The 23,186-nt window shown below is 34.7% G+C and overlaps 3 protein-coding genes and 1 long non-coding RNA gene across 7 annotated transcripts; 1 reads left to right on the top strand and 3 right to left on the bottom strand.

The window, feature by feature from the left end:
• Positions 1-217: 217 nt before the first annotated feature.
• On the bottom strand, positions 218-6,072 carry LOC112775413 (uncharacterized). 3 transcript variants are annotated; one of them, XM_072232671.1, is made up of 10 exons: positions 5,435-6,069; positions 3,532-3,651; positions 3,324-3,420; positions 2,906-2,941; positions 2,368-2,534; positions 2,183-2,285; positions 1,597-1,793; positions 920-1,254; positions 748-841; positions 218-614 (listed from the first exon to the last, which is right to left on the bottom strand). In XM_072232671.1, the coding sequence occupies exons 1-8, from the start codon at positions 5,737-5,739 to the stop codon at positions 1,236-1,238; spliced, it is 1,044 nt and encodes a 347-aa protein (XP_072088772.1). In that variant the 5' UTR covers positions 5,740-6,069; the 3' UTR covers positions 218-614; positions 748-841; positions 920-1,235. The 3 variants fall into 3 exon arrangements, with proteins under 3 accessions (XP_072088772.1, XP_072088773.1, XP_025674794.2); XM_072232672.1 differs by lacking the exon at positions 2,183-2,285 and having other exon boundaries at positions 5,435-6,072; XM_025819009.3 differs by lacking the exons at positions 218-614; positions 748-841; positions 920-1,254 and having other exon boundaries at positions 1,426-1,793.
• A 7,532-nt stretch (positions 6,073-13,604) lies between these two features.
• LOC140183351 (uncharacterized) lies at positions 13,605-14,835 on the top strand. Its single transcript, XM_072231765.1, has 4 exons — positions 13,605-13,693; positions 13,913-14,103; positions 14,182-14,573; positions 14,650-14,835. The coding sequence occupies exons 1-4, from the start codon at positions 13,605-13,607 to the stop codon at positions 14,833-14,835; spliced, it is 858 nt and encodes a 285-aa protein (XP_072087866.1).
• A 251-nt stretch (positions 14,836-15,086) lies between these two features.
• On the bottom strand, positions 15,087-17,467 carry LOC112790001 (uncharacterized). Of its 2 annotated transcripts, XR_003196464.3 has the most exons (5): positions 17,051-17,467; positions 16,748-16,934; positions 16,592-16,679; positions 16,034-16,510; positions 15,087-15,888 (listed from the first exon to the last, which is right to left on the bottom strand). It is a non-coding gene; the product is annotated as an uncharacterized lncRNA (long non-coding RNA). The 2 variants fall into 2 exon arrangements; XR_011878392.1 differs by having other exon boundaries at positions 16,748-17,467.
• Positions 17,468-21,162: 3,695 nt separating this feature from the next.
• Positions 21,163-22,678, bottom strand: LOC112790000 (uncharacterized). The gene is made up of 2 exons (XM_025832206.2): positions 22,261-22,678; positions 21,163-21,525 (listed from the first exon to the last, which is right to left on the bottom strand). The coding sequence occupies exons 1-2, from the start codon at positions 22,435-22,437 to the stop codon at positions 21,349-21,351; spliced, it is 354 nt and encodes a 117-aa protein (XP_025687991.1). The 5' UTR covers positions 22,438-22,678; the 3' UTR covers positions 21,163-21,348.
• Positions 22,679-23,186: the final 508 nt, after the last annotated feature.

The following is a 23,186-nucleotide window of genomic DNA, read 5'->3' as shown; positions in this document are numbered from 1 at the left end:
AAAAAATAAAAAAACGTTGAAAATTTTAAAAACCATTTTAGACATTACTTCTAATATATATTATATTATATTATATTATTATTGAGAAAGTATTATAAAATCTCAATTATAATGAGATACACATATTAAAAATATTAATAAAGATATGTTATTCTCTCTATTTTATTTTTATATTTACTTCTCTTCTCTATTTTTTATTTTATAACCATTAATATTATTGGAAATTTCAAAAGCAAATTCTATAAAAAGTTACTGCATGAAAAAGAATATGATCACATATTTATTCATCCTGCTATCTACACATTGACCCCTATGACATACATTCACCGCCCACATCAACCCGCTATTTATTTACATAAACTTGTATCCTTCTTTTTCATCATGCTGGGAAGGGACGTCTTCTTCCCAGAGCCTCCTCAATGCAAGCTCTACCAAACGCAAGTAAAAAATAATGACTGGTCCTTCATTTGCAATTTCTATATCTGCAGAGAGCTCGCCTTTTATTTCCTCATTTTGCTCCTCTGCTTTGCTGATATCTGATGGACCTTCCGGTTGCACTTTCAGTCTTTGGATTACTTCTTCTGAAGTGCCACCAGCCTCAAAAGCAGCAACCACTGTAAACACAAAGAAATATCAGAGTACACCACTTCATATCATCCAATCACCACCACAGTTTCTTTCAAATATCTTGGTTACATTTTCTGGTTGTGCAGCACTGCTCTAAATTAAACTAAATAAGATTTGTACCTCTTGATCTTTCAAAACCCATTTGTACAGCTTTTTCAATTGCAAAATCTGTTCCTTGTTTCTGTCTCTCTCTTTTCATGGACTCAATATCAGCCTTCATTCATGGCGGTGAGAGTCAGTAGAAATATATTTTAGTAATACGAATTTGTTAACACATAATACTAATAGTAACCTGTAAAGTAGAAATAGTTTCTGGATTTTTTAAATCATCCAATGCATTCAGCTTATAATTTTTATTTCTTTTAAGGGCTTCAGCCGCAAGCTCCTCACCAAACCTGCTATATTTAGCAGTATCAAATAGGACAAATATACTATTAGCTAGTGGACAAACCTGTCAAAATACAAATGTGCAATGATAATTATAAATTATATGCAACATAGCTGTTTGGGCTTGGATCCGAGATCTCGTCCCAATACTCGGTTAACATATCTCCTCTAAGTAAGGAATAAATACTTCTTGAACTCAATAATTTTGCTCCACAGGGAAGCTAGAGTCCATCATTCATCCTGTCCATGTTTAGGTATGTTAGAATCTTGAACTGTTGTTCAGATCAATAACCAATTGAACATAAATAGCTACTGAAAAGTTCTTGATATATATTATGCACTAGATATTTTGGTTTAAATTACAAGAATAACTGCTTCACATGTTACCAGATACCAGATTACCAACAATACATTTACAAAACATACTCGCCCAAAGGAAACCAATGCTTTCAATCTCTTTATATTCACAACTTTATTTGAAGGTGTCAACCCGTACAGCTTTCCCTCTCTGACGAAGGAAGCTATCAAGAAACATAGAAATACCTTCAAATTAGAAATTAATAAATACTAAGTGACACCCACCAAATTTTCTTTCTTCTCTGGCTATGATCATTGCATTTTTGCATTTCCTTTATTTCTTCCTCAATAAGGAAGTCAATGGCAACCCCCACATCTCCATTACACATTTTCAGTGCTCTATTTGCTTCATTTAGGGTGAAGCCAAAGCTTGCATCATCAAAGCTCATAAAAAGCATTATGGGGTCAACCGGGCCTTGATGCTGCCATAAAACGAAACATTGGTTTACAAGAAGAAATAAAAGGTATTTGACTAGCTCTTTCTCCCCTTATTTAAAAGAGAACACAGTGGTGTTTATATTAATCAATTACATCACACATGATAATTCCAGATGTAGAATTCTTAATGCTACTGATGGTTGAGCTTCAACTGGTCTTTATGATAGGAGTTCGGGAGAAGTAGGCTTTAAGCATTATAAATCGAAGTGGTGAGTATCTTTTTCTATTACATTGACCTTCAAAATCATAAATTGGGCCCAGTTTGCTTATAACTCAATTCCCCCTTTTCCAGTCAGTACAAGTAATGCCGTGATCAACAAGTTAATGTTGAAGTTTTTCCAGACATGATTATTTCAATATGTTATAGACAAACCTGGATAAATTTTACTTTTGCAGAAAGTAATGCTTTTCTTGATTTCTCTATCTGGCCACTATGATATGCCACAACCCCTTCAAGCAAATCTAGTCTCAAATGCCTATTTACAGAGTACCTTAAATTAATCTCATTTTATAATTTCTAAGGAAAAAGAAGCTGGAAGATATACATAAGCAACTCACAGTTTTTCTAATTGTCTGCGGCAAACAGATTTCTTCACTTGATCGCGTTCAATTCCTGTTCTAGCTATCTCAAGACGCTTTCCTGCATCCGAGAGCAACCTGATGTCTCCTTTCATAAAGTAGCACCACACCATGTTTATGTGCAGAATCGGAACAATATAAATAAGCTGAGATGACAGAGACAGGAAGGATTTCCAATTCAGAATGAGAATATGTAGAGGGAAATACTTAAAAAGGATCAATGGGAAATAATTACATAGTGATGTTAAACAATGTTTCCATGGTAATATATTAAAAGTTGCTAATCATTTTGCTTCAAATGAAACCCCATCTACTCAATCTTTTCCTAAATGATTGAAAGTTTTATTATAAATGCATATCTGCAACAAACTCACTGATCTGGTGTCCACAAAGTATAATCTAATGTCAATAATGCAGTTAAAAAGTGACACAAAAATCGCACTCTGTCATGGCTTGTCTTAAATGATAACTGGCAACTGAATTCTTTTATTTTCTCAATATATACTGAGTCACTCACCTTAATGAGATTTGGATCACAAATTGAGAATGCCTCCTACATAATAAAATAAGTCTTCAATGACGGAATTAATTGTATTGGGGAAACAACAAAAAGAAAAGAGAAAAGAAGTGAATGATTGAGTTAATATCTTTCAGGAAAAAGAAAAATAACTTATTTCAACTGAGACGCCAATTTTTGCAGCTCCATAATAAATTCAACCATATTAATCAAAGAATCAATGGTGTTAAAATTTAAAAGTTCTATGCTACATATCAAATAAAGATTGCATTTTGCTCAGAAACTTCTTAGCCTATAACCTATATCCTAATGAAGGCAGATAATAAGAGAAGACAATACTCATGCGAAAATGTGCACTATGCTAATTTTGAACACACATTTGTAACCAATATACTGCTCTTGTTCATCAGGAACTGACCTCTCCTAAGCTAAGCACTTCTACTGCACTATTGTAAAGATCACATCCAATAAGCCTCACCGCTATTGCATGAAGCCTCACTCCCATCATTACTGCCCTGCCATATGAGAGCTTTAAGTACTTAAATGGTGGAAAAAGAATATGGGCTTTAACACCCGACATTCAAACAATTCATTATAGAAAGATGAAAATTCCCAAGATTAAATACCTATGCTCCATCTCAGAACTTATATGCACTAACTGTCCACTTTGATCTTCAGCTTCTCTGTTGAAGTCCTCAACAGGTATTAAACATGGATGCTTTTCCGCCATCACAATTGCAGCTCCCCTGTATTTTGCATAATATATTAGGATCATTTAGCATTCATTAGAATCATTTAGCACATCTGAATATGTATTATAAGATATTATATTTTTATTATTTCGATTCTCTTAGCACCTATAAATCCCCTTATCTATTGTATTATCTTACACAACTTGAATATACACAAATCTTTTCTCTGCTGCTCTCTCTTACCTTTCTAACAGCATCAAACGCAGCTAAGCTTCGGAAAAATAGTAATGCATTCAATGTAAAATAATAGATGAAAGTTTTGTTTGCTCAACAGGACAAACACCAAGAGATTGATCATTGCAGTTGGTGCAGAAGAAACATCACTGGAAATGCAGAGATGCTTCTCATTGTTTATGAATAATTAGACATCATGGATTAGCTTGAAAAATTAACAGCTCACTCAATTGCACAATTAGAATTGTGATAAAAGAAAGTGTATTCTAACTTGTATACAGCATATTGATTAACGGTAATGCTATGGAGACAAAAAAAATCCAAAACTTGCTTTATTTAGAATTTATTAATTGTAACGACAATTAATAAATGTTAAATAAGGCAAGTTTGAGCTGTTTTGGCTGATTTTTTATTGTCTCCCAAACATGTCAAAGTTCCCGCTAAGACCACACATCCAACAATCAAGCGTTTGTCTTTACGATGAATCAAAATTAGATTGACAAGAAAAGAAACATTGTTATTCAGAAAATGTACTACATACTTTTTTTCAAACCCTTATTCCTCAATGGTGATTGACAATCCAGAAACCAGGTGTACAAACAAGAACTGTCAAAGATTCTCACATTACACAAGCTCAAGCACCAGTTTTGATTAGCTGTCATAACACATTATCTGCATTATGTGCCCAAAAAAGGAAAGAAAGAAAGAGGTAACAACACTGGGAGTCATGCACTTTTGATTAAGTTTATCAAAAGGTCTCTGCTCATTGCCTTGATCCATATTTCTCAGTTCGCACAAACAATTTGATAATGCATCATAGAAAAATTTTGGAACAAGGCTTGTATCCACCACAGTATTTAGTGATAGTCATATGACATCATAACAAGTAGCTTTACATATAGGATAAGAGGGAAAACAAAAGAAACCTATGTTCCAAAGCAAGAATTCATGCAGAGCAAAGAGGGGTTTCATAAATGTGGGACTCCCATTGAAGCAAAGAATTCAGTAATGAACAAGTTGGTTTCCTTGCAGGATAAAAAGTGGTATTCTTTGATTTTCTTGGTTCAGAGCTATTGTCTCCAGCAATGATTTTAATAAGGTTGATTTCTCTAACGGTGGTGTCAGTATCTAAAAGGAAATCATGATCAATTAATAAAATTTATCCAGCCTAGAAAATCGGACAGAAGGCATTCGATTTTAGATTTTAACCCGCACCAAAAAGCTTCGTGTTCCTCTATTTTGCCAGTGATAGAATTAATAAAGCTTTAAATTATTGCTCTTTCAATCAAACCATACAACACAAGAAAATAAAATAAAATAGTTCCATTCCTTTCATCCTAATGAGGGCTTCTTTTCCGAGGCCAGCTACACAATTCAACTCTCAAGAATCATCCTTCAATCCTAACATTGAGTTAAAATCTTCCATGTCTACATTAGTCATCAAGATGGGCACGAGATGCCTAGCATTGAGTTTGAAAATATCTATTTGGTAACAAGAGAGAAGACATGCGCAACTCTTAGGAGTAATCAAGAGTCGGAAAATCCCTAAACTTCTGAACAAAACAATTAAAGAAGAAAAAGAAGACATGATTGTGAGGGGTACCTGATTTCCTCAAGCCTACTAAAAAATTCTTCTTCTCTTCTGAATGCGTCGCTTTCTTGAGGAGAGATGCGAGAGGCGAAGATCTTAGAGTTGATCTTGACGCCCAGACTGGCCAAGTTTCTGACGTCGCCGGCATCGGCATCGTCGTCCTTGAGGAGCATGCCGGCGAATGTGAGGTTGATGCAGTCAGGGGAGCAGTTGGCGCGCATGGCCACCTCTTCCCGGAGCTTTGGTACGGTCCAGGCGTCGACGGTGACGTCTTCCAGAACCCCCGACCAGGTCCCTCTAATCTTCAGTCTCGCCATCCCAAAAAACTTCAATCTGAAGGGGTTTTTTAGCAACGGGGATGATGATTCCTTGTTTACTTTTCTTATGCTTGGTGTTTACTGGGAGAGAATATCGGTTATTTGAAGGTGTAGTCCCAAGCTCGAACGGTGACATTTGTCCAACTTTTTTTCTGTGAAAATTTCCCGCGCAAACTGCAAGCATCAGATGTCGTTTGGTTAGTTGGTTTACTACCGACTTAACCGTATTCTTACTTTTTACTACCACCTTTTTTCAAAGGCTTAAAATTAACTAAGCACTTGATAGCAGATTATTAGCAGTAGTCAGTAGATGATGATGATGATAAGAACAACAACAAGACTAGTGTGTATATATATATATATATATATATATATATATATATATATATATATATATATATATATATATATATATATATATATATATTAAAATTGACTATTAATATATTTATATTTTAATATATATTTTATATTAATAATTAAGTTTAATAATTAATTTAATATATATAGTATAAAATTAATATATATTTTATATTAATATATATATATATATATATATATATATATATATATATGACAAAGTTTACTTATAAAATTAATAAAAATATCTACATGTGTGTGTTTTGAGTAGGGGGTACATACAACTTCAAATGATCAAATCATTCAATTGAAGTGAACAGTAAAGGTGGCAGCCTTTTATCTCCTTAAATTTTAATTAAGAATTTAGTTAATATATATTTTTAAGATATATTATAAATTTATTATTAATAAAAAATTTTAAATATTTTTATTTAATAAATATAAAATAAATATATTAAAAATTAATTTTTTTATATTTTTAATAATATTTTTTTAATATGTATCTTTAAAATATAAGATAACTAAATCTTTTAATTAATTTTATAAGATAATGTTGATTATTGATTGCTGTCTTTTGATTCTTATATTGATGAAGTAGATTATAAAATACTTATTCTTTAAATCCAAGCACATTTTTTTCTCTTAATTTGCCTTTCTCTCTCTTTCTCTTTTCCTCTTTTTAAATTATTTATTTTATCTTTTTCTCATATTATTCAACCATTTTATAATATAATTATTTTTCCTCTTCTTTTAAATATTATATTAGATATATATTAAAATTAACTATTAAATTAATTACATATGTTTTCTACGTATATAAAATTATTAATTTATTCTTTCTCTCACCATTATCTATCATATTTTTTTCATCCTTCATCTATTATACTCCTATCCTCAGTTCATTCTTTTCTGTCATTCCCACCTCCTAAGGCACTATCAGTCTATCACAACCCCAATTTTTATTTCACTCACTACTACTCCTATGTCTCCGTTATTTCACACTGACACTATAGCAATCACACTCCACAAATCCTAAATTAATCTCTCATACTTCATTTAACATTCACAACGTTTTCATTCTCCATACAAGCTCTTACTCTATCGTTTGTCATTAATCATGTCTGGACATCAGCCATCTGCATTCACTAAGTCTCGAATTTCACGGTCCATGATTCATCGTGCCTTAAGCTCTGCCATCTCTCGTCTCCTCGAGCATCGCTATTTTCAACTGGCCAACATCACGACCGATGGCGGAGCTTGAAAAAATTTTTGGAGGGATCAAAAATCTTAATAAAAAATTATATAATAGTATTTATATTAAAATAAAATTTATAAATATAATTATTTTATTTTTAAATTTATTATTAATATGTAAGATTATATATGGTTAAGATTAATAAAAAATAATTCTGATTTTGATTAATAAATTTTTTTGTTTAGATTAATAAGCCAATTTGATTTTAAATAAAAAATCAATTATAAAAAAAATTAATTTTTACATATAAAAATCTATTTTTATTTAAAAAATTAATTTTTTATCTAAAAATTGATTTTCTTTTTAAAAAATTAATTTTTTATTTAAATTATATACAATTAATTTTACTTTTGATAATATTTATTTTTTAAAAATTTTAAGATTAATTATTTTTATTATTACTTTGATTACAAATTAAATAATATAATACAACAAAATAAAATCTTAAATTTTTAATAAAATAAAAATATCAAAATTTATTAATGTAAACAGTGTTATACTATAATGGCATTAAATTTGTAAAGTTGATTTAAAAATAAAATAATAATTTTTTATTAATAACTAATATTACTATTAGTTATATTATAATTTTTATTATTTTAAAAATAAAATAATGCATGAAACTATATGAGTAGTTAAATATGATTTAGTGTTAATTCTATAATGATATTTAATTTGTAACATTGTTTTAAAGATATGTCACTTGTTGTTGATTTAAATGTATGTTATTTGTTATGTCAAATAGAATAGGATAAAAAGTTTGAAAGAATGATAAAGATGGACATAAAATTCAAATATATAAGTTGAAAGTATATCAATTTAATCAAACAAACTAATTTTATTTTCTTTAGAGTAAAATTACTAATATTTTTACAAAAATTTTGGGGGGCATGACCCCCTTGCCCTAACAAAGCTCCGCCAATGGTCACGACTGACCCATCTTCTGTTTCTTTGAGTTTTGTGTTGTTGTTCTCTTTTTTAACTCTCCTTTTCATGGACCATTTTCTGCTTTTATATTTTTTTGTTTTTTGTTTTTTTGGTATTCCTGTGTTTTTTGAAAGTTCAACAATATCAGTTCTAATTTAAGGTGAATATTTCCTAAATGGTGGTGATGAAGATGCTAATGATATTAATAGGTGAAGATGGTAGAATGGAGTGGTGGCAGGGAGATGGAATAGGGCAAAAGAAAGAGGTGGTTTGGTATTAATGGTGGTAAACCATGATGCAGTGGGTGATGTTGGGTGCGCACATGGGTAGTGAACAAGGAATGTAATTAGGGAAAAGAAAGGTTTTATTATTCTAAATTTTTAATTAAGTTCTTATATATATTTTTTAATTAAATTTTTATATCATATTAAATTTTGTAATTAAGTCTTTATTAATGATAAATATTGAAAAAATGTTTATAAAATATAAATTTATTGATTGACCTATACCTTTATCATCTACCCTCTTCCATTTTCACCACCCTCACCATTTCCCCATCTACCATCTCCTCATCCCCTCTTTTATCACCATCCTTTACCAACAAACTCTTTTTTTTTTCATAGCAAAAGTTTTGTCATAATCAACACAAATTCAGAACCAAAATTTTTGCCATAATAAACTTTTAACATAATAAAAAATAAGCAAAAGACATTATTAGAACTCATAGTTAGAATTTTTTAATATAATAAAAAAATTAACATAATCAGTGAACAGAAATAAAACCAATTTAAAGGCAGAAGTAGTAGAATGAAACAAAAACAAAATAAAACATAAACAAAAGTAAGATGAAGTGTTAAATTCGATTCTCCTGGAATCTGAATCAAGACTTGTAGGTCTAATAGCATCGGTCTAAGTCGCAAAGATGCTGACACCAAGAGATTTGTAGTAGGGTTTGCGGTAGATGAAATGTGGGATTTGATCATGTTGCGTTCATCTGCGTCTACAGCGCATGTCGGGATGAAGTGAGCGTTGCCAACAAGACCCTCGCCGTTGGAGATTCCGTTTACGATGATCATTCCAACTCCACCAGCTTTCTTCACCACCAAACCTTTGGCAACCTTAGGGCTACTTTTCTGATCGCAAACCATGATTTTGCTTCTCGCTAATCTCGGATTCAGTGAATTCTCCATACCATAGAGCGAAATTCTGCAGAATATCTTTTCGTTGTCGAGATTCACTATTTATGGTATCAAGTTTTTTCAATTGCATCTTTTTCTGAATAAACTATCAATTAAATGTTTTAGTCACTTTAACAGACAAAATATATGTTTTAGGGGTCATTTTATCAGAAATAAATATTGAGGTGCATTTTGTCAAAAACTGAATTTTTCAAGTACCAAAATGACTATTTACTCACAATAAAAAAATACTGGCAGGTATTAAAGAGTGTTGGAAATAAGACACCATTTCCCCTTGAGAAAACACTTTTGACAGAGAAATAAAATAGACACAATCACAACACAAGAATTTAACGGCCGTTGTCAAATGACAACCAGAGAATATCACTATGTAAAAATTGTTACAACACATAGACTTCTTTTTCTCTAACACCGGCACCCCAGAAAAAGAAAAATCAGATACAAATTTAAAGTGTTTCTGACTGGTACAAAAACAAATGGAGAACTTAGCCTCATATTTATAGCCTAGGCCACCCACTCCATTTGCTATTCTAAGCAATATGGGACTAATTCAACCAAATCCTAACAAAGAGTAATCAAGTGTAAATCTAATACAAATGACCACGATAACGCAGAATTTTTAGTCCTTACGAGAGCACAACAAAGTACAAGAATTGTTTTCTACAACTGATGTGACCCACAAAAATAAAAATGTAAAAACCAATATCAGATTCCATGTTTTGCAATTAACACTCTACACCCTATCGTTATTTTTTGAGGTTCCTAACTTCCTACACAAGAAACATAAATTTAACTGAAACTGGAGTCCAGCAAAGAGAGAAAACATATAAAGTTCATGTCTTAAAAAGAAATTACTCGTGAAAAGAGAATGATTCATTACTTGCTTTTCCAATTAAAATTAGGAATATATATACACACGTTGTGCCAGCTGGCAAACAACTAATTGAAATGCTAAAACAGAACTAACAAATTAACTAACCTGACTACATCATCAACTAATTATTAACTAACCAATTTATACAACTAGTTAAATTAAATGTGGTCCACAATATTCCTACTCAAATTGGCAGGTGTATATTGAACATGCCAAGCTTGAAACCAAGTTGCTAAATTGAGCTAAAGTCAACGGTTTAGTGAATACATCAATTAGTGATGGGTTCTAATAATTAACATGAATGAGCTTGATGAATCCTGCCACTACATTTTCACAAATAAAATGGCAATCAATTCCAATGTCTTTGATTCCTTAATGTAGGGTTGAAAACATATCAGGCCTACAATAAAATTTACTGCCCTAAACTTAGACTGCAACTTGCTATTGGCTATTCACCTTGTATTAAGTCTAGCCGCCTATTATAAAATCTAGTATGGTGTCTAAAATAGTAAAACCTATTAAAAGATCTAATAATTTTAAAAAAATAAAAAATAGCAAAATAAATAGAAAAATGAAGATAAAGCAAATATATTACATATATTAAAATATAAAATGTATATATGTAAATTAAAAAGACAAGAGCTTAGTGGATAAAAATGTTTAAATATCATAAAGGATATTAGTTTAAAATTTCATTACATATATATTTACAGATTCAAGTCTCCCTAACAGGCCGAACAAATTATTTTGTAAGTCTAGATTTGACTTATTAAAGAATTTAAACTTTTAAAATAGATTGAATCTAAACATATTTTCTATCATATCAGACCAAATACAAGTTAAACAAGAGACTTTCTAACAAGTTGTTTGACCTTTTTTCACCCCGATATTTATAAAATTTTGAATTAGACGCAATGTAAAGAATGGATTGAGAGTCACAAAACAACATAAAAAGCTAAATCTCAACTTGAAAATCCAAGAAGAGTCCGCTTAGCCAAGTTTATTCAGCAGCTACTGCTGCCATGCCCAATACTTAGATTCAGCAAAGTACTTAAAGGCTATTTGCTACTCCCTTGATCTCCATGATATGATGGAATCACCAATGAATACAAAATAACTTGTTACACTGCTGCTTGCGTCACCCTGCTCAATTAGAATTAACGTAGGCAATAGCCTTATTTTTTATTTGGCCTTATTTTTTAGGCTGTTTTTTTTTTGTTATGGAAAGAAATAACGTGTAACACCATGAAATTGACGTGTGTAAAAAAATTGTACTACTATGGTGTCATATTTAAAATGCAAGTTGCGTTTTGAACTTGTTTATTTTTTTTAATTTTAAAATACACTAAAGGTAAGTTACGTTTTGACATTTTCATTTTTTTTAATTTTGTTTTAGGCTAAACGCAGGTTGGTATTTTTTAAGCCTGAAAATTCAAAGTAGGTTGCGTTTTTTAAGCCTGAAAATTTAAAGCAGGTTGTGTTTTGTGAGTGTCAGAAACTTTTTCTTGGAAGCCCTAAAATGCAGGTTGCGTCTTATACACAAAATAATATTTAAATCCACAACTTTGCCTATAAATATGAAGTCCATTTTCATTCTCTTCATCTTCACTTTTCCTCTTACTCTTTCTTGCATAAAGTCCTTAGTGGTGTGCTTTTTTGGCAGTTAATTGTGTCAAAAAAATAGAATTAGTTGAGGCTGAAGTTATGGAAAGTGTTGCAAATTTGCGAGTATATTATGTGTTTGTTTGGGTGCCATTATTTTGTTAAAAAAAGATTTTTTCAATGAAAAAAATCTTTTTTTATTTTTAGCGTGTTTGGTAAATTTCTAGTAGTAAAAGTAAAAGCACTAGAAAAATAAAAAAAAAACATCTTTTTTTAAAAGATTTTTTCCTTAAAAAAAGATTTTTTTATGTAATAAATAAATAAAAAAGTACTTTTATATTGTTATACCCAAACATAATTGATAGATAAAAAGATCTTTTTGCATGAGATATCCAAACATAAAATTACTTTTACTTCTTCATAAGATCTTTTAAAAAAAGATAACTCGAAAAAAGATTTTTTTTTAAAAGCTCACCCAAACAAGCCATATAACGGTGAGGTTATACCAAATACACATGAAGGAGTGACTTTTGTTTGTGAATGTCCGTTGTCATTTGCTATTCCATGTACCATGAGTTTGTCAAGTTGCAAAATGGTCTTTGTAATAACATTCAAAGCCACATTTTAAAAAGGGTAAGCAATCTTTTATACAAAAATCCTGTGCAAGTATTTGGTGGGCTAATACAGTTTCAAATAATGTCCATCACTGACGATGCCAGTATGCAGCAGATGTTGTGTATTTATCAACAAACCCGATCTCACGTGTTGATGATAGAGCTGTATATTGAGTTTGAACAGCAGTCGGGGATGGGTGCGGTCGGCGACGAGGTCAATGTTGATGAGCTCAGAGATATAGATTAGGAAGAAGATAATAATGACAATGAAGAGGAATTCGAAGCTAACTATGAAATCGATGACGAAAACGATAACGGAGACTTGGTAGGCAATCCGGCGGGGCAAAATGAAGCGAATGCGATTGTAAGCCAGCACCCGTTTGGTGTTCCATCTTTTATGCGGACTTTAAATCTCGAAGCCATGCATACCCTGAAATTTCTTGAGTATGCGAGTACGGGTATGATTATTAACTCAAGTTTCCTATAGCGCTTATTTTATTTGCCTTGTTTGACTGATGGTGGTGCGCATGTCGTAGGTGAAAGCAACACAGCGGCGGAAGATGACGAGTTTAGTGTCGAAATGAAATTCGGTTCGAGAGAGTCAGTGATATCTGCAATCAAAAGCTACACCATCTCTAGAGGAGTTGATTACACTGTGTATGAGTCTGAGCCACAGACATTCTATGTGAAATGTAAGGGGTATGGTGCAGGGTGCGACTGGCTTATCCAAGCTAACTTGATTCGAAAAAAGCTTGTTGGGAGATCAGGAGATACAATGGCAAGCACACGTGCACCACGGACACGATTTCACAAGATCATGCCAAGTTGGACTCAGACACAATTACATATGCCATTAGGCCGTTGTCGAAGCAGACCCCTTGATAAAGGTAAAGTATATTATTGCAGAAGTTCAATCCAGGTTCAACTACACTGTGAGTTACTGCAAGGCTTGGTTGGCAAAGCAGAAAGCTGTCGTAAAGGTTTTCGGTGATTAGGAAGTTTCTTACTAGACTCTGCCAATATGGTTGAAAGCAATGGCGGTAAAAATGCCAAGGTCTCGTGTTCAAATTAAAACGCTCTCCGTTTACCGAGAGAGTGAGGAGGTTCAAGGTGTAAGAGTTCTGTACCGCGTTTTTTGGAGCTTCTATCCGTGTATTGTAGCATTCAGACACTACAAGCCACTAGTGCAGGTTGATGGCACACACCTATACGAAAAATATAAAGGTGCACTTCTGGTAATGGTTGCACAAGATGAAAATCAACACATTGTGCCTATTGCATTTGTAATAGTCGAGGGCGAGATGGCAGACGCATGAGAGTTTTTCCTAACCAATTTGCGAAGATATGTTGTTACCATTGATGATGTGGGTATTATTTCTGACCGTCATACCTCCATTGACGCTGCAATAGCTCGCAGTAATGGTGCATGGTCACTACCAAGGGCGTGGCACATGTACTGCATTAGGCACATCGGGTCAAACTTCTTGAGGAGGTTCAAGGCTCTATATTTGCATAAACTCGTGGTGAACACAGGTATTTCAACTCGCTGTTATGGTTCTATTCATAGTAAATTTGTGGCATCTGCTTATGACTAAATGGTTTGTTCAACAGGCTATTCTAGGATGGAACAGGAGTACAACAAAAACTACCAAAAGATTAAAGAGCGGGGTGAGGCATATACTCAATGGTGCGATGACATCAGTGTTGAGAGATGGGTATTGGCATTCGATGGTGGTCATCGTTGGAGACATATGACAATAAACTTGGTAGAGTGCATACATTCTGTCCTGAAGGGTGCACGCAATCTTCCCGTCACTACCATTGTCCGGTCAACTTTCTATCGGCTGAATGAATTGTTGACTCGGAAGAGTACCGAGGCTCATGAACGTCTCCACAACGGATTCACGTATTCAAAATTTGCAACAAACAGAGTTGAAAAAAGCTTTCGACGTGCAGGAAATATTGTGGTCAACCGATTCGACAGGCGCAACGAGATGTTTGAGGTTCGCCGAAATGCAAGATGGTACCATTTACACTGTTAACCTTGCACAACGACACTGCGACTGTGGCCATTTTCAGGTCGAGCGACTCCCATGTCGCCACGTGCTTGCATGTTGCGCTAACCAGCGTCTTGATTGGCAAGTATACGTGCACGACGTGTACAAGATGTCTGAAATTTGTAAGGTGTACAGAGGCGAGTTTGTTCTGATAGGTGACCCATTTACGTGGGATAGATATGAAGAAGCGAAGGTGATCGCCAACTAGACATTGAAGCGCGCGACAGAAAGAAGACTGAAGTCAACCCGCTACTTAAATGAAATGGATTCGCGGGATATGCGTAGTTCTCACCGGTGCACTATATGTGTACGCGAGGGACATAGCCGCAGTCGATATCCTCAGCGCGCAGGTCCAAGCTCCGCTGGAGGTCATTAGTGGTTTAGCTTTTCAATGTAACTTTGTTATGACGTACTCCTTAAACTAGTTAACAATTTATGATATATAAAGTTTTTTACTCATTATGTAACTTTTTAATAAATAAACATTTCGTTCCAAAAGTGCAACACGGATATCTCAAATAGAGTTATACGAGAACAAAGCTAAATACGTAATAATAATAATATTGAACAGAATAATCTAAATATAAGGTATAACACTGAACATAACTCTGAATACAACACTGAATGCAAGATCAACTGCAAGTCTGCAACAGACTACTTCCTCGACGCCTTCTTCGAATACAAGGATGGGGTATATTTGTCCGGAGGCGTAGTCTGTGTCCGTAAGTTATACGGATGACCCTGAGACACATCGGCATCCAGCCCACTGCCAACGTCAGGACCACCGAAATCTGTCATGCTCGCACCACTGGTGTCATACAAACTGGAACCACTCATCCCCGGAATCTACATGACCTGTCGACTGATCAAAGTCGAAGTCACTGCATGACCTGAAGTGGTGCGACGACCCCCAGACTGCTGAGATGTAGCAGGGCCTTCTTGCGGTGGTGTCGAAAATAGATAATCTGTATCTCTCAGGTCCTGAGAGAAGCTAATGGTGTCAGATCCATCCAACGGACTAAAGTGACCCTCGACTGGAATTACCAGCTGTGGTATGTAGGGCTCAGGTACCTGCTACGACTGTGGTTCCGGTATATATGGTGCCTGCTTGATATGCCGGCCACTGCTGTTGCTCTTGGTCGTAGGTCAGATCCTGAAACTGCTGGGCATATGCCGGATCTTGAAAATGCTGGGCATATGCCAGCATCTGATACTGGTGCTCATATGTCGGGACCTGATAGTGGTGCTCATATGCCGGAACCTAATTAACAATTAATTACAATTAATAGTAATTAATTACAATAATAATTACTTATAATTTAAAACGATAATAATAATAATAATAATAATAATAATAATAATAATAATAATAATAATAATAATAATAATAATAATAATAATAATACCTGAAACTGCTGCTCATGAGACGGGACTTGCTGCTAAGGGCCAGCTGGTTCTTCCTGTTGCTGCTGTGGTTCATCGGCGCCAACCTCTTCACCTGCAACTCTATCTGACAGTCGCATGTGAATCCCATAATGCTGTGTGTACCACTCGTAGTACACTGGGAAAGGATGAAAGTCAATAATCTCCTCGCCTAACTGCAATGTGTTATAGTGGTCAGATCTCCACCTGTTAACTCATTGACTGTAAATCTCTCTCCAGTCATGGTTCTGTGCTCCTGTCAACCACTTGCAATGATCACGACCAAGGTCGAACGCCAGACCTGGTGGAAGCTATTGCATCCCAAACTGTCGTCTAATTCGGTCTGTCGGGTGCTATTCTATGCACTCGAATGACACTAGTGGCGATTGGGTGGAGCACATAACCAACTGGGCAGCGAGGACATTCGGAACCTACACTCCCATATACGACTGCCATATAAACTGCACATTAGTTACCAAGAGGCCGATTAGAAAAATTATTCTTTTGAATAAAAATATTGGACATTAATGGTTACAACTTACATCGTCAACTCCCATGTCATCGAGTTCTCGCCTAAAATGCGCAGTAGGCCTACGTATATATCTTGTATGTCGGCGCCAATGGCTCCACCTAACAAAAAACATAATAATAATAATAATAATAATAATAATAATAATAATAATAATAATAAACAATACCATCGCGCAAGTGGAATACCAACGTCGCCGAGCTGATCGCGGGATATAGGTGCCAGGAGCGACATACGCTCCTACGCCTAAACAAAAAGCGATATTAGTGGGCCGTCCATCTCTTTACAGTTGTATCGTGAAGCACGACACAACGATCTGTATAAGTGTGTCAGACTGGCTACCCCCCAACTGTATCCTGAAATTCGGTGAAAATTCCGAAGTAGTGGTAGAAAATTCAAGTTTAATGAAGTGGTCGACTTATTCGGAAACACTACTGTTTCGAGCATGCAGAAAATGTGCGTCCGGACGTACCGCTCAACAGACTCCTGAGTGTCACAAGGCTCAGTGTCTTTGCACCTCTAGACTATGCGAGATTAACCTTTCCCAACACGTGATCTTGTGGACCGGGCTCCCGACCAAAATATGCAATGCAATTCTCCACCAAAAATTGGTGACTGCTGTCTGATCTACCCGTAACGGCCTCCCCATTAATCGGGACATCTTCCAACGTCACTATCACTTCACCAACCAGAAGATGAAATGTGTGAGTCTCCGGCCTTCAGCGTTCCACCAAGGCACTCAGTAGTGCAGAATGACCTCTCATTTCGCCTGCTCGCGAAACGTGTTGAAACCCAGTCAATACTAGTGCCGCTCCGCTACCTCGTTAAAGGTATCTGGCGGATCGAATTTTCTGGGTAACAAATTCCTGATAGCCTGCAAAAAGAAAAATGATAATTATTAAATTCTAAATAATATCAATTAATAATTTATTAAAAAAAATAGCAACAATAATTAAACATTATTATTATTATCTTAAAAAATAATAATAAATTATTAACAAATAATAATTATTATTATACAGTATTCTATAATGACTAACATCCATAATAATAAAACTAATAATAATAATAATCGTAATAATAATAATAATAAAACGGTAACTAAGCATTATTATTACTATTATTATCTTAAATAATAATAATAATAATAATAATAATAATAATAATAATAATAAATTTATAAGTTAAAACATATAAATAAAGAATATAAAAATAAATATATTTATTCATCATAAAATTAAAAAAAAATTACTTACCCATTGAGGATGATTCAAATATTCAATAATGTGTTTTTTAGGTAAAGTAAAATTATGAACCATTTTTTCTTTATCACTAAATGAAGCCCCAAACCTTCACTGATCCTTCCTCCTCACAAATTTACTCCCTTTCACCCTTAACCCCAACCCTTTCACTCTCAAAACTCACTTACAACATGTAAAATGAAAAGAAAACTGAAACTCTCATGGCCTGCGTTTGGTTTTATAGGCCGGCTCCACCACTCTCCTTTACACGTGTCACACATGCAGGTGGGGAGACTGCCAAACACATGTTGCGTTTTGGAGCTTCGAGGTGTTGGCATACAAGGGGCACAGGAACACGTTTCGAAGCTGCGTTCTCCTCCCATGCCAAACGCAAGCTGCGTTTTGCAGTTCAACTCAGTCAAAACGTAACCTGTGTTTTGCATGATACTGAATTCACCAGTTCCACATTTGTGGATTACTCACCATAATACAATATCATTGCATATCACGTTTTTAACTTCCATAAATAAATTAATTTCTGTATTTTTTATTTGGCAAAAACAAGTCCTGTCCAGGTGTCCTTTTAAGGTATCTCAATAAATGGTGCTAGCCTAAAGGTGTGTAGTGGTTGGCCGAGACATGAATTAACTGAAGGTGGATACTTTGTAAGTGATATCAAGGTGTGAAATAATGATATACATCAGCTTCCAATGATTCTTCTACAGCTTACAAGATCCTGAAGCAAATTCCTAGTAGATGCACTCAATCTCAGGTTAGCTTTGTCTGGAAGAGTGGTAGGTTTAGCTTCAACAAAATTAGTGTCTTCCAGTAGGCATAGAGTGTATTTGCTTTTAGTTAAGGCAATGCCCTCCGAAGATATAGCCAATTCCAATCATAAGTATTTGAAGTCTCCAAGAATTTTCAATTTAAAAATTGACTGAAGCAATCTCTTTACCTTGTTCAGCATGTCCTTGGAAGGGATAGCTAGGATGAATTATTCACATATACTAACAAGTTTCTCTAGTGTCATGTGAAAAGAGAGTAATCATGCTTTGATTGATTGATGTTGTTGTTGAGTAATGCTGAGGAGAATTCGCAAAATCATTGTCTTGAAGCTTGCTTCAAACCATAAATTAATCTATTCAACTTGCACACAAGACATAGACCTGTAACCAAGTAATTAATCTATTCAACTTGCACACAAGACATAGACCTGTAACCAAGTAGCATATTCATATACACTTCAAATAAATCTCCTTCAAGAAAATGTTGTTGACATCAATTTGGTGAAATACCGTGAAATTGTTAAAGATCCTTTGTTCAAGGTCACGGATTCAAGGTGCACTGCTCTGAGAAAAATGAGTCTTCAAATCTTGCAACAGTAATGCAATTGAACTAGATGACGCTCGCTGCAATATCCTTGAAATGGAATTCAGTAACCAAGTTGTGATGATATCGTTCGTCCATTGCCATGTTTCTATAAGCACCGGATCTAGAAACCAAATCTGGCTTCACCAAGGAACCATCAATAAATCCAATTTTGCCCTTGCCACTTAGAACAAGTCGCATGGATTAGCACCATGAGGTTTAGTTATCTTCTTGAAGAGGTTACGAGACTAGCACAAGCCCTAGATAATCACTGGACTGGAACACCTAGGCCTCAAGAATTGGCGAGGCAAGCGTTGCATCTGAGTTGACGAGTTCCCATAAGAAGGATTTGCACCTGAGTTGACGAGTTCCCATAAGAAGGATTTGCGCCAGAAGAGGTGGACATGGAGCAAAGGGAAGAGAACGAAGGGTAGGGGAAATTGAAGAGAGAGAACATTTTTTTCCCATAAAGTTTGCTTTTGAGGGAAAGTTGCAGAAACCGGAATGGAAAATTTCTTCTGAACCAAATTGAGACTAAAACTTGTGAAAAGAGAATGTGTTACTTGCTTTTCCAATAACAATTGGGAATGTATATACATATATCAGAGTTGTGCCCGTTGGCAAACAACTAATTGGTATGCTAAAACAGAACTAACAAACTAACCTGATTTCATCGTCAACTAATTATTAACCAACCAATTTATACAACTAGTTAAATTAAGTGTGGTCCACAATGCGCATGACAAAAAATTCATTTGATTGTAGTGCTTACACAATCTTACAGCTTTAATTTTAGATAATTGGAGGATCACCAAGCCTGAAAAAGATGGTGATAGAAGTTGATACGTAAGAGATAGCCACAACCTAAACAAGATCATAGAGTCGCAAGTTCAAAGTCAGCACACATATATAAAGACATGGCTTTACATGATTCTAGATCACCAATTTCGCATAACTTCCCCCAAACTCCATGATTAGAGGCGCATAGTTAATGCAGAAAATTTATGAGAACCAAGAAATATTAATCGAAAGATAGCAGCAGCAATGATCAAGATAGTCTGACAGCACATCTTAATGCTATACACGTTTTATGGTTCTTACACAAGCCTCTGTTTTACCTATTCAATTTTAATGGCTATACATATGACCAAAAAATCATACAAATATACAATGCTGCCAAGTACAAACACTATGAACAAGATGAAAAGTTCTAACTTCAAACCCTAATTATCACCAAACCAAAGCACAATATAAACAAAGCAATTAAACACTGCAAAAGCTAAATTTAAAATTTAATGAAAGTCATTCATTCCTCTGTGAACAAAGACAGAAACAGCATTGGAAGGAGAAACAAACCAGATAAGTCATGGTGAAAGGGTTGAACCAAAAAGGAGAACGGCAATCAAACACACTGGAAGATGTGGAGAGAAACAGATCTAATGGCAAAGAGACCCGACCCAAAACAAGAAAATGTCAAATCAAACCTCAGCTCATCAAAATATTGATGGACAATAGGAAAGAGGTGTAATAGATTTCTGGAAATGTGTTTGTAAGGAAAGAAAATCCAAGAAAGTTGAATGAAAATGGTAAAATAGATGAGTTCATCAAGAACTCAGAAAGGGGCGGAAAAATAGAAGCTTCAAGGAGGATGGAACCTTTGTGATACCATGTTGAGAATTAGGTGATTAAGGAAACAGAAATTTCACTAAATGGCGGAAAAGGTTCAATATACGAGTGCACCCTTATATAGGATGGTAATGTAACGAACTAGTAACTATTCCCAAATATCTAACTAACATTATAACATGTCTAATAGTCACGTGCGGCGTTGCAGGCAGTAAAAGGCAAAATGACCCCAGACGACTGAAAAAAGATTGTATTACGCTCAAAGAGAATAGTAGAAGAATTTCATAAAATCACTAGCCTGAACCTAACTAATATATTGTTTGCAAAGAACCCTGGGCACTCATTCCCATCTAACAACATCTGCTTTGGTTTATTGCTTAAACAAACAAATCCAAGGACAAAACCAGAGAAAACTAGAGCAGAACAGCATCAGGTACATAATAAATATTTGAAGCCTTTCTTCCAAGTTCTAAATAATGTACAGATAACTCGAAGTATTCGCAATATCTTGCAATAAAACACTTATCTACTTCCGCTACTCCTTGCTGGAGCCGGTGTCAGTTTTCTCTGGGACCGGTTGAATCCTCACATAAGGTTTTCTGGTTAAGGTCTCCCCTCTTAGAGCAGCAACATAACGATCATTCGTGTTCTCCTTCCGCTGTAGCTCTCCAAGGTATTCTGCCAGTCTCTCTTTATTTACTTGTCCCATCATCTGATCCGAAGTAAAAAAAACCCAGCATCAATAATAACATACATAGAAAACTGAAGAGATAACTGAAAATTGTGCCACATTGAAGGAAAAAAAAAATACAAGATCTTGTTTTCATAAAGCAAATAAAGAGATGACACATTTCAAGAAACAGATAAATATATAGCTGAATGTATAGCCAAACAATGCTGTCCCGGACCAATATAATATTAACCGAAACGGGCAGTGATTCCTGCAAGTTCCTCATATTTGATGCAGTTATGCTTAACTATTTGTTTTTCCAATCTTACTCCTTCACCAATTTCCCGGAATAGTATTGCTTGTGCACCGGGGCTGCCGTTTTATAGATAGATGATTCCAATTCATATAAGAAAGATAGCCTTAAAGGGATTCATCGAACCAATTAATCCACATATAAGCGTCAACAGACAAAATAGGAACTTTACCAGTAGATTGCCATATCTGCTAATAAAGAAGCACATATAACATTGGTTCTCCTGTAAACTTCTAAAAGTAAAATGGAAATCCCTGTTGAGTGGTGCTGCCCAAATCAAAGACTTCGAAACAGGGATCGAGAGGTGAATTACAACAAAAATACTGAAATGAATAATTTTGTTTTCATTTCAGCAAATTGACCATATCATATAATGTAGGTTAGGTTAGGGAATCAAATTAGAGGCTCGTTGTGAAGCAGTTTGGAGAGAAATAAAGGGAAAGTGAAGGTAGAGAAGGACTTGCCAGTGATTCAGGGCGAGCACTTCTGCGAAGGTGGGATTCAAGCTGTTCGTTACGGGTGTTGGTTGCCTGCATGACGCCGTAGCCGATGACGCCCGGAACGACGCCGCATACGGTGGCAAAGGCTAGGAAGAAGGGTTTTGATTCGCGAGTCCTTCGAACGATCCATCTCCACGCCATTGGCGTCTCGTCACTTGAGTCGGTTGGTTAGTTTATAGGAAAAAGGGGGTTTGCGCGGTGGAGAGGGGTTACGACTTACGACTGATGGAGTGGGCTTTTGCTTGGGCAACAACAGCGAAGGCGGTGACCAAGTGGCAAGTGCTTATATTTGTGCATTCCACGGTACGCATATTATTTGAAGTTTTTAACTCTCACTCGAGTTACCACTGCCGTCTTAACGCAGTATCTTAGCTAGCAACCCAATCAAACGGATGATCGAATTGATCAAATTATTAATTCATTGATTTGTTAATTCAATCGATTATCAATTAAACTAATAAAATTCATAAAGAAAAACAATAATACTTTATATTCATATAAAAGATCTAATCGAATTAAATTTTAATTTGGTCCTTGAAATTTGGCCTAATATTCAAAATGACTCCACAATTTCATTAGTCCTAATTAAAATTTTAAATTTGTAATCGTGGTTTTGACTTATCTCTGCGATTATCTCCGTTATTGGAATGCTGATCTGGGACAATTACATGACCCAGTGGATACTACTTAAATTACGGTGTATTGGTTTCGCATCTAAACTCTTTAGAAACCACATCATTTCAGTTTTTTGTGGGTTAAAATTCTCTTTCTTCGCACTATGATGATCATAAGTTGCAAAATATCAAGAAAACCCTTACACTTCTTTTTTCTCGTTCTCCCTGATACGTTGCTGTGAAATTCAAAGGAGCTCCTTGTAGCCATTCTGAAAA

This window comes from Arachis hypogaea, chromosome 3, assembly GCF_003086295.3.
Source record: "Arachis hypogaea cultivar Tifrunner chromosome 3, arahy.Tifrunner.gnm2.J5K5, whole genome shotgun sequence".
NCBI classification, from domain to species: domain Eukaryota; kingdom Viridiplantae; phylum Streptophyta; class Magnoliopsida; order Fabales; family Fabaceae; genus Arachis; species Arachis hypogaea.
This window is presented reverse-complemented; position numbering and strand designations above follow the sequence as displayed.

Bases quoted from the DNA above. Each gene is read 5' to 3' on its own strand.
- LOC112790000 (XM_025832206.2), bottom strand. From the start codon at position 22,437: ATGGCGTGGAGATGGATCGTTCGAAGGACTCGCGAATCAAAACCCTTC. The intron at 21,526-22,260 runs GCAAGTCCTTCT...ACTTCGGATCAG, and splicing joins GTGCTCGCCCTGAATCACTG to ATGATGGGACAAGTAAATAA.
- LOC140183351 (XM_072231765.1), top strand. From the start codon at position 13,605: ATGGCGGTAAAAATGCCAAGGTCTCGTGTTCAAATTAAAACGCTCTCC. The intron at 13,694-13,912 runs GTACCGCGTTTT...CAATTTGCGAAG, and splicing joins GTTCAAGGTGTAAGAGTTCT to ATATGTTGTTACCATTGATG. The intron at 14,104-14,181 runs GTATTTCAACTC...TTTGTTCAACAG, and splicing joins TAAACTCGTGGTGAACACAG to GCTATTCTAGGATGGAACAG.
- LOC112775413 (XM_025819009.3), bottom strand. From the start codon at position 5,739: ATGGCGAGACTGAAGATTAGAGGGACCTGGTCGGGGGTTCTGGAAGAC. The intron at 2,535-2,905 runs GTGAGTGACTCA...CTGTCATCTCAG, and splicing joins GTGATCCAAATCTCATTAAG to CTTATTTATATTGTTCCGAT. The intron at 1,794-2,182 runs GTTTGTCTATAA...GTTTTATGGCAG, and splicing joins CAAAAGTAAAATTTATCCAG to CATCAAGGCCCGGTTGACCC.